Source organism: Somniosus microcephalus, unplaced genomic scaffold, assembly GCF_052327205.1.
Source record: "Somniosus microcephalus isolate GS21.2 unplaced genomic scaffold, FLI_Smic_1.0 unresolved_chr6, whole genome shotgun sequence".
NCBI lineage: Eukaryota > Metazoa > Chordata > Chondrichthyes > Squaliformes > Somniosidae > Somniosus > Somniosus microcephalus.
The window spans coordinates 51,959,698-51,970,449 of NW_028225184.1; the positions used below are offsets into that span (position 1 = coordinate 51,959,698).

The following is a 10,752-nucleotide window of genomic DNA, read 5'->3' on the forward strand; positions in this document are numbered from 1 at the left end:
TATGACTGTGTAGGTATGAGGTTAATTTAGAACAAATTGTTTATACAATTAAGTTAATTCACATCTAAAAACAGGCTGTGCAGTGCGATTTTGAACTGAGTGCGTTTTAAACAGAGTAGTGCGAGTTGAGTGAATCAGGGAGTTAGGTGAGGAGTGGGAGGAGGAGTTCCCTTGCTTCGCCTTTGCTTTTCCTAACTTTTCACCCTGTAGGAATTGGTTCTTACTTTACACCAAGTAAAGAGCTTGAGAGCAGGAGCAGTCAAACAACAACTGCGAAACCACTAAAATGACCTCACAACCATGGAAGGAGCTGATTGCTAAGTAGGACCTGGTGACTATATGTACATTCCAGTCGTTAAAGTAAAAGTAAGGTCTATAGTTTAGAATAAGTAGTGTTTAAATAATATAAGGTCCCTATTGTAATTAATGGCCCAGAAATTAGGGTCGGGGGCTTCCCGCGGGTGCAAGCCCCCGACCTACACTTACCTAGCATGCCGACATTTCAGACCTCGGCCTGTGTGGAAGCGTCTGTGGCCTGGTCCAGGTCCCGGCGCGCTGTGCTAGCGTGATCCAGCGACGTAGTTAGTTCGATGAGCCAGCTGGGATCACGTGAGTACTGGGCAACTAATCGGAGGTTGCAAAAGTTCATTCATGAGTTTGATAGTAAGAACTGTCAAACTCATGAAAACTCCGGGCGCCCAAAACAGTACTTAAACTTAAAATAAAAGTTAAAAAAATCCCACTAATTAAATGAACTATTAATAACATTAAAAAACTATTAAAAAAATTATTCAAATTTCGGAAAACATTTTTTTTCACGAAATCGGGTCCAAAAATACACTTACCTTACTGTAAATTCTACTAAAATAATAAACCTCTGGAAAAAAAATTCTAACTTTAATTATTGGACCACTTACCTTTTAAAATGCAGTCCTTATGCCCGATTTTTACATTTCTAAAATCTAAAGACTTACACTCACGGAAAAATCTGTAAAAGAAAACGTAAGTGCAAAGCGCACGCAGAGACTCCCTTGCGCACACGTTCGTTCAGAGGTCCGGAAATGCCAGTTTCCCACGCATGCGCTATGCATGAAAGATACTGGCACTTCCATCGGGTCCACGCGTGGGTACTCCGTCCATACTCACGTGTTGGGACCCGAATTACTGGGCCATTATTCTTTAATTTAAAGAAAGTAAAGGGAGTAAATTAAGAGTAGGGCATGGCAGGGCAACTCGGCAGTGTGGAGTGCTCCTCCTGTGCTATGTGGGAAGTCAGGGACACTTTCTGTGTCCAGGGCGAACATGTGTGCAGGAAGTGTCTCCAGCTGCAGCTAGTCGAAATCCGCCTTTCGGATCTGGAGCTGTGGCTGGGGTCACTGCGGAGCATCCGCAAAGCTGAGATCTTCGTGGATAACATGTTTAACGAGGTGGTCACACCGCAGATAAACAGTGCACAGGCAGACAGGGAATGGGTGACCGCCAGACAGAGTAAAAGAACTAGGAAGGTAGTGCAGGAGTCCCTTGGGTCCATCTCCCTCACCAACATATTTTCTGCTTTGGATACTGATGGGGGAGATTGTTCTTCGGGAATGCAGCAAGAGCCAAGTCCGTGGCACTAGCAGTGGCTCAGCTGCACAGATGGGGAGGAAAAAGATTTGGTGAGCAATACTGATAGGTCATTCGAACGTATGGGGAACAGATAAACATTTCTGTGGCTGCAGACGTGACTCCGGGATGGTATTTTGCCTCCCTGCTGCCAGGGTCAATGATATCACTGAACGGCTGCAGGGCATTCTTGAGGGGGAGGGTGAAAATCGGAAGCCATGGTTCACATTGGTACCAAGGACATGGGTTGAAAGAGGGATGAGGTACTGCAATAAGAATTTAGGGAGCTAGGTAGCAGATTAAAAGCAGGACCTCAAAGTTTGTAATCTCTGGATTTCTCCCGTTGCCAAGTGCTAGTGAATAAAGGAATAGGAGGATAGAGCTGATGAATGTGTGGCTAAAGAGTTGGTGCAGGAGGGAGGGCTTAAGTTTCCTTGATCACTGGGTCTGCTTCTGCGGAAGGTGGGACCTGAACAAGTCGGAAGGGATGCTCCTGAACCGGAACGGGACCAAAATCCTTGTGGGGAAGTTTGCTAGTACTGTTGGGGGGTGGTTTAAAATAACTTGACAGAAGGATGGGATACGGAGTGCAGCTATAGAAGGGGCTGCTGCACAGCCAAATATAGAGGAAAAAACAAGTCATCCTGTAAGGCAGAGCAAATATGTAATGGCACAAGGGTGTATGTCAAGGCTGGGTGTCATTTGTATTAAGGCGAGGAGTCTTGCGAGTAAGGAAGCTAAATTGAAGGTGTTGGTGCAACCATGGGGGTAGGAAATTGTTGCTATCACAGAGACATGGTTGAGGGAGGGGCAGGACTTGCAGCTCAATATTCCGGGATATAGAATTTTCTGGCGAGGCAGAGGGGTGTGTAAAAGAGGAGGGCTTGTCACAATATTAATCAAGGAGTCAATTACTGCTGTATGGAGGGATGATATCTTAGCAGGTTCCTCTAATGTGGCCATATGGGTAGAACTTACAAACGAGAATGGTGCCAGCACTTTGCTGGGAGTGTACTATAGGCCCCCAAACAATCAGGGGGAGATAGAGGAACAGATATGTAGGCAAATATCAGAGAAGTGTAGAAATATTAGGGCAATAATAGTAGGGGATTTCAGCTTACCCAATATTAACTGGGATAGACCGACTGTGAAAGGCTTAGAGGGGCAGAATTCTTAATGTGCATCCAGGAGAGCTTTTTCAGCCAGCATGTAGAAAGTCCACCAAGAGAGGGGGCGGTAACTGTACCTAAATCTAGGGAATGTAGCCGGGCAAGTGGTAGAAGTGTTAGTAGGAGAGCATTTTGGTGACAGTTTCCATAATTCGGTGAGATTCAAGGTAGTCATGGAAAAGCAGAAACATGGACCGGAAATAAAGATTATAAATTGGGGGAAGGCCGATTTTTATATGAAAGGGAGGATCTGGCCAAAGTGGACTGATATCAGCTACTTGTAGGACAATCCACATCAGAGGAATGGGAGTCTTTCAGAAAGGAATTAAGGAGAGTACAACGCCAACGTGTTCCCGTAAAGGTCAAGGATGGGTTCAAAAAGCCAAATGAATCCTGGCTGTCAAGCGATATATAAGAATGGATTAGGAATTAAGGGGGGCTTTTGGTAGGTACAAAGGACTAAAAACAGTGGAAGCTCTAGAGGAGTATAGAAAAGACAGGGGCCGACTTAAAAAAGAAATAAGGAGAGCAAAGAGGGGGCATGAAAAAACACTGGCGGGCAAAATAAAGGAAAATCCCAAGGTGTTTTTATAAGTATATTAACTGGAAGAGGATAACCAGGTAAAGAGTAGGGCCCATTAGGGACCAAAGTGGCAATCTGTGTAGAGAGCCGGAAGATGTAGTTGTGGTTTTAAATGAATATTTTGCATCTGTGTTCACTATGGAGAAGGGTGATGTAGGCATAGAAATTAGGCAGGGGGATTGTGATATACTTGAACAAATGAGTATTCAGAGGGAGGAGGTGCTAGCCATTTAAGCAGACATAAAAGTGGATAAATCCCCAGTCCCTGGCGCGATGTATTCCAGGCTGCTGTGTGAGTAAAGGGAGGAGATTGCAGGGGGTCTGATATAAATGGTCAGAACCTCTCTGGCCACAGGGGAGGTGCCAGAGGACTGGAGAACAGCTGACGTAGAACCATTGTTCAAGAAAGTTAGTATGGATAAACCAGGGAATTACAGGCCAGTGAGCCCAACATCAGTGGTCGGGTAATTACTGGAAAAAATTCTGAGGGACAGAATTATTCTCCAATTGGAGAGGTAAGGGTTACTCAAGGATAGTCAGCATGGCTTTGTCAGGGGGAGATCATGTCTAACAATTTGATTGCATTTATCGAGGGTGTGACTAGGTGTGTGAATGAGGGTAGTGTAGTTGATGTAGTCTACATGAACTTCAGCAAGGCTGTTGAAAATGTCCCACATGGGAGAATGCTCAAGAAGATAAGAGACCATGGGATCCAGGGTGATTTGGCACATTGCATCCAAAATTGGATTAGTGGCAGGAGACAGTCGATGATGGTCTAAGGTTGTTTTTGCGACTGGAAGCCTGTATCCAGTGGTGCACTGCAGGGATCGGTGCTGGGTACTTTGCTATTTGTTGTGTACATTAATGATTAAGATATGAAGGTAGGAGGTATGATCATTAAGTTCGCAAATGAAACGAAAATTGGTGGAGTTGTAAATAGTGAGGAGGGAAGCCTCAGGCTACAGGACGATATAGGCGGGTTGGTTAGATGGGCAGAACAGTGGCAAATGGAATTTATCGCTGAAACGTGTGAGGTGATGCATTTTGAGAGTAATAATAAGGCATGGGAATACACAATGAATGGTAGGACACTAGGAAGAACAGAGGATGAGATGGACCTTGGTGTGCATGTACATGGTGCATCCCTGAAGGCAGCAGGACAAGTAGATAAGGTTTTGAAAATGGCATATGGGTTACTTGCCTTCATTAGCCAAGGCATAGTCTATAGGAGCAGGGAGGTTATGAAGGAGCTTTACGCTGGTTCGGCCACAGCTGGAATACTATGTGCAGTTCTGGTCACCACACTATAGGAAGGATGTGACTGCATTGGAGAGGTTGCAGAGGAGATTCACCAGGATGTTACCTCGACTGGAGAGCTTCAGCTATGAAGATACATTGGACAGGCTGGCGTTGTTTTCGTTAGAGCAGAGAAGGCTGAGGGGGACATGTTGATGTGTACAAAATTATGAGGGGCATAGATAGGGTAGATATAAAAGAACTTTCCCCCTTATTAGAGTGGTCGTTAACCAGCATGCATAGATTTATGGTAAGTGGCAGGAGGTTTAGAGGGGATTTGAGGAAAAATATTTTCACCCACTGGTTGGTTGAAATCTGGAAATCACTGCCTGAAAGGCTGGTAGATGCAGGAACTCTAAACATTCAAGAAACGTTTAGATGAGCACGTGAAACGCCATAGCATAAAAGGCTATGGACCAAGTGCAGGAAAATGGGATTATTATAGACAGGGCTTGATGACCGGCACGGACATGATGGGCTGAAGGGCCTCTTTCTGTACTGTGTAACTCTATGTATTACTCTATTAATGCCATTACAACGACATCTGACCCTCAACCAGAAAACAGTGACATTGCAGCTGATATACATTCCTTTCTGGTGCAAAAGCACAAAAGGAAAAGAGGCACAGCCATGGCTTACAAAAGAAATGAAGGATTCTAATAAATCCAAAGTGAAGTCATATAAAGTTGCCAGAAAATCCAGCAAGCCTGAGGATTAGAAGCAGTTTAGAGTTCAGCAAAATGTGTCAAGAGATTGATTAAGAGGGGAAAAATATAGTATGAGAGTAAACTTGCAACGAACATAAAGGTGGATTGAAAACTTCTGCAAGTCTGTAAAAAGAGAAAGATTAGTGAAGACAAATGTACGTCACTTACATTCAGAAATGGGAGTAATTATAATGGAGAACAAGGAAATGGCAGTGCAATTAAACAAATACTTTGGTTCTGTCTTCATGGAAGAGGACACAGTTAACTTTCCAGAAATGCGAGGGAACCAAGTGTCTAGTGACAAGGAGGAATTAAAGGAACTTAGTAATAGTAAAAATAATAGAGCTGGAGAAATTAGTGGGAATGTAAGCTGATAACTCCCCTGTGTGACAATTATTCCTGTTTAACTTTCCTCTACCTCTCTCAGTTTCTGTCTCCATTTGTACAACAATTTCTCACAGCTTTCTCTTGCTCACAAACTCCTATCTTTCTCTTAAGTTGTGCTGAATGTGTGCTGCTTTCTTAATTTATATGCATGTGCCTTTATTGTTTATGGCTTTCGTCCATGTAATTTCCCTCATTATATTGTTTTCTTTCTATTTTCCTCCATCTTATCTTTTGCCGGTTTCTCTTTCTGCCTTCTCAGTGTGTCTGCCCAATAATTTCTCCCTCTCTCGCTCTGTCTCTCTATTCTTCTTTCTCTCTTGTTTCACTATCCATTTCAGCATCTACATCACTTACTCTTTGCATCTTTACCTATATTGATTCGTCTCTTGCAGTGTTTACTTTCTTTACCGTGTTACCTCTGCCTCTCTACGCGCTGCAATCAGTTGAACAAAGACCCAGAAATGGAAAATCGGAGGAAATCCATCGTTTTGCTCTTCAGTATATCTGGCTGTTATATATTATTATGGACGCCCATTGTTGTTTATTTTCTATCTCCCCGTATGCCAGCCCTCTCTTCTTCCTCATCCTCCTGCTTCCCATTGAAACTTTCATTCCCAAATATGTGATCAGCTTTTACATGTACGTTGACGAAACCAGTTTTAATCCTCTGTCCCCTCTATCGCCACCCACTCCCCCCCGCTTTGATGTCGGACTACATTTCCAATATCCTATTTTGGATGAGCCATAATTTTCTCTAAACAAACATTGGCATGGCTAAATGCATCATCTTTAGTCGCAGCCACAAATATTGTATCCTAATCACCAATATCAATCCCTACATTGGGCGTTAGCTGCCAATGACCCTCAGCACCTCTCTGATCATAGGTTCTGCGTTATACACAATAGTCACTCTATAACAAAGTTCACCTAATTCCGCGTCAGTAGCATCGCCGCATCCATCTTGCCACACTGAGTTCAGGCCCAATCTACTGAACTCTCCCCTTAGTACATTCCTCCCATCGCATGGATCAATCTATTAAACCGCCATTGCACTGCCTTGAAGGCAAGTATACCCTTTCTGTATTAAATAGACCAACCCCGTGCGCAGTACTCCAGGTGAGGTCTCACAAAAGCCCTGTAGTACAATTGTAGTAAGAATTCCTTACTCTTGTACTCGACCCCATTTCACTAAAGGCAAACATGCCATTTACCTTTCTAATTGTTTGCTGTACCTGAATGTACAACTGAATTGTCGTTCAAATTACACTTAAAAATGCTTACAACTCAAAGTTGCTGTTTTACTTGAGGGAGCCAAATGCCTCAAAATTCAGTTTTCTGTTTACAGGCTTAATCAGATCCAGTCGAACCATATGCATTTGTTCAAAACTATCACGCTTATAACTTTTTCGCTTACCATTATTGAGGATGAGATAACAGGGCACTTAGAAAATCATAATATGTTTAGGCAGAGTCAACATGGTTTTTTGAAAGGGAAATCGTGTTAAGGAAATTTATTGGAGAATATTGAGATGCAACTGGAAGGGTAGATGAAGAGGAAGCAGGTTATCTGGATGTAGATTATTTGGATTTCCAAAAAGCATTCCACAAGGTGCCACTTACAAATGGTTATGGAAGATAAAGGCTTATTAGGTTGGTGTAAAATACTGGCATAGTTAGAGGATTGGTTAACGGGCAGATAACAGAGAGAAGGGAAAAACGGGTCATTTTGCGGTTGGCAGGCTCTTATTAGTGGGGTGCCGCAAGGGTTAGTGCTTGGACCACAAATATATACAATCATAAATAATGATTTACATGAAGGAACCGATTGTAAAGTATTCAACTTGATGCCGATGCAAAGCTAGGTGGGAAAGTCAATTGTGAGGGGGATACACAGATCCTGCAAAGGGATATAGACAGTTTGCGTGTTTGTACAATAAACTGTCAGATGTACTAAAATGTGAGCAAATGTGAGGTTATTCACTTTGGTATAAAGAATAGAAAAACAGAATACATTTAACAGGTGACAAAATATTAAATGTTGAATTTCAGAGAGAATTAGGTGTTATCGTACAGGAATATTAGTTGGTGGGTGAGTAGTTACAGCAGAACCCATGGGGGTTGAGGTTAATTTTTCCTTGTCTTTGCTTGGAGGCTATTTCCCATGTTAGAATAAAGTTACTCGAGTGAAACTGATCCAAAACCATACATGTTCCAACTGTGGTTTCATACCGCTTTCATTGATTGGGTGAAATCATATATTGGTAAGGGAATATCTGTCACAAGAGCCTTCAACTGCGTCTTAGAGTGTTCAGATCTTAGGACAATAAGAATTGCTGCTGAATGAAATGTCTAAGATATTGTGGAACGCCGTATCACAGTAAATTTCAGATATTGTTTGATGCAGTGAGAGGAAAGTGGCTCCAATTGTCAATCATGCTATTTACACGGCACTCTTATGGGAAGTACTTGTGTCCAGTTTATTTGGCTGGCCTGGTAAGGTCTGTAAAATTATTCCCGCATGAACAACTTGCTGGAAATAGCAATCACTAGCAAGGTCACCCTCTGTGGAGCTGGGTCATGACATTCTTGGACCTCCTTACATTGGAGAGAAAATGGAAAATGGGCGATACGTTTCCAGGTTGCCGCGAGCAACCCATGAATTTAATATTATTTAAATTTATGTTTCGATGCCCGCAGTAGCCCTAACTACAGAAATGAATTGGTTATCTTGGCTCTTTCAGCTGTCGCAGCATCAGCGATGTCACCCACAGACGAGTACTGCTGAGGGGGTGCGAATACGCCCGGTCTCAATATTTAATGAAGGTTTTCTGAGGAGAAGCAGGCTGGTTACTGGGGGAGTGACGCTGAGTGGTGGTGAAGGATTTTCAGGTCCATTTAGGCAGTACATCAGCCGTTGAGGTAAATTTAGCTGAGAAGAGACAATCTGGGTATTTCCCGTTGAATGAAAGTTACATTTATATTGTGTTAGTTACAGATGATTCAGGTGATGATGTGCGACAGTTCCCTTCTGATGGGAACAGTTGCTCCAATGATACACGATGCTGCATCATCCTTCCAACTGGCCCTAAATCCAGCCAATCAATCAGCCTGTGTAACATTAATAATCACCTGGGCATGTTCAGTCAGCATTTATTTTAATTTTCACAGTTAATAACAGGAAAACATTTAATATTATAATCATACATGTGACGTTACATAACACAGTTTGTTAAGGAGAATATATTACAGTAACCTTCGATTTGCAACTTTGCTTAAAATGTTGTACCAATATCAATTGATCCATTAAACAGGTTTTGATCTTTATTGCAATGGCCGATAAACATTGTATGGATAGACATCAGCTATTTCTATTATTTAAATAATTTTGCAATTAAATGCAGTGGATAGTTTACCCCACTCTTTAGCTCCTCTCTGAATTTACCCTGGGTCAGCACATAAATAAATGTGTTTGTGCAGCAATTGAGAACCTGAAGCATGAATCCCACCGATTCAATGTCATTAGCATAATCATACTGAATGATGGTTGTACGGAGAGATAGAGAATAAACAACAATGGTCGTCCATAGCAAAATAAAACTGCCCGATATACTGAACAGCAAAACGATGGATTTCCTTCGGTTCTCCATCTCTGGGTCCTTGTGATTCTCTCCATTGCTGAGGCCCCGGAGTCCCCTGCGGACTCGACTGGACATTAAAATGTGTCTAGCGGTGAGAACATTGAGCAACAAAATCAGAACGAATGGGACACAGGGGATTAACGTAAGATTAAAGATGTCAAACGCTGCCCAGGCGGGTGCAGTAAAAAAGGCTGCTTTCCAGACACAACCCCGGGGTACGTTCTCCATTATATATTCAGGGTCAAATACAAAGTACCAGGGAATGTTTATTAAACAACCCAGTGCACTCACTACCCCGATAACAACAGCCGCAGTTTTCTCGGTGCAATATTTTGTTTTCAGCTTCGGACAACAAATGGCCACAAATCGATCGAAGGTGAAAACCACTGTGAACCAGACAGAGGTCGCCGTGGCTGCACAAAGCAAGACTGTATTGAGACAGCACACGGGGGTAATTGTCAAGATTGAAATTGGGAAATAAATTTCAACAATGCAGCTTAATATTACATTCGAACAAACTACCAGGAGATCGGCCGTTGCCATGGCCACCAGGTAGCGAGTGATACATTTGGAGAGACCGCACTTTCCTCGGGACAGGATCACAATCGCCGCCAAGTTAACTGCAAGAGATACACAGATCAGTGAGATTTGTTTCCACTCAGACACACTTTATATCCATCGTTATTACAGTTATTTTGAGTGAAGTTTCAGGTTGCTATTGCACTGATGAATGGGATATCATGTGTGCTCTGTTGCTTCCAATCTGCTCCATCGCTGAAGTCGCATCTTTCTCCAATTTCTCTCCTAGCTCCCCTCATGCCCTCTACGAGCTCAACTTGTCTATGGGACCCACCTGCTGCTCACTTGCTCCTATTCCCACCAAACTGCTGACCACCCAACTTCACTTCCTGGCCCGCATGTTAGCTGATATTGTTAATGGTTCTCTCTCCTCACATACTCTCCCCTCCCCTTCAAACATGCTGTCATGAACAACTGCTCAAAAACTATCCTTGAAGCCTGTGTCCTTGCCAAGTACCGCCCTATCTCCAACATCCCTTTCATTACCATGTCCTTGTTCGTGCTGTCTCCTCCCAAGTCCGTGCCCATCTTTCACAGAATTCCATTTTGGACCACGTCATATCAGCTATCGCCCCCTGCCCGACTTCTAAATCGCCCTTACCAAAGTCAGAATTTGTATTCTATGTAACTGTGTCTGTGGTAAGCTATTCCCTCTCTTCCTTTCCGACCTGTCTCATGCCTTTGTCTGGACAAACCACCTCCAACGCCTCTCCAGCGTCATCCAGCTGGGTGGGACTGCAAACGCCTGGCTCTATTCTTATCTATATAACCATAGCCTGCAACGGCTT

General features: G+C 43.1%; 1 protein-coding gene across 1 annotated transcript; it reads right to left on the minus strand.

Annotated features, from left to right (window-relative positions):
* Window positions 1–8,902: 8,902 nt before the first annotated feature.
* Window positions 8,903–10,492, minus strand: LOC147087299 (putative G protein-coupled receptor 139). Its single transcript, XM_085978150.1, has 2 exons — window positions 10,422–10,492; window positions 8,903–10,052 (listed from the first exon to the last, which is right to left on the minus strand). The coding sequence occupies exons 1-2, from the start codon at window positions 10,490–10,492 to the stop codon at window positions 9,119–9,121; spliced, it is 1,005 nt and encodes a 334-aa protein (XP_085834276.1). The 3' UTR covers window positions 8,903–9,118.
* Between the last annotated feature and the right edge of the window lie 260 nt (window positions 10,493–10,752).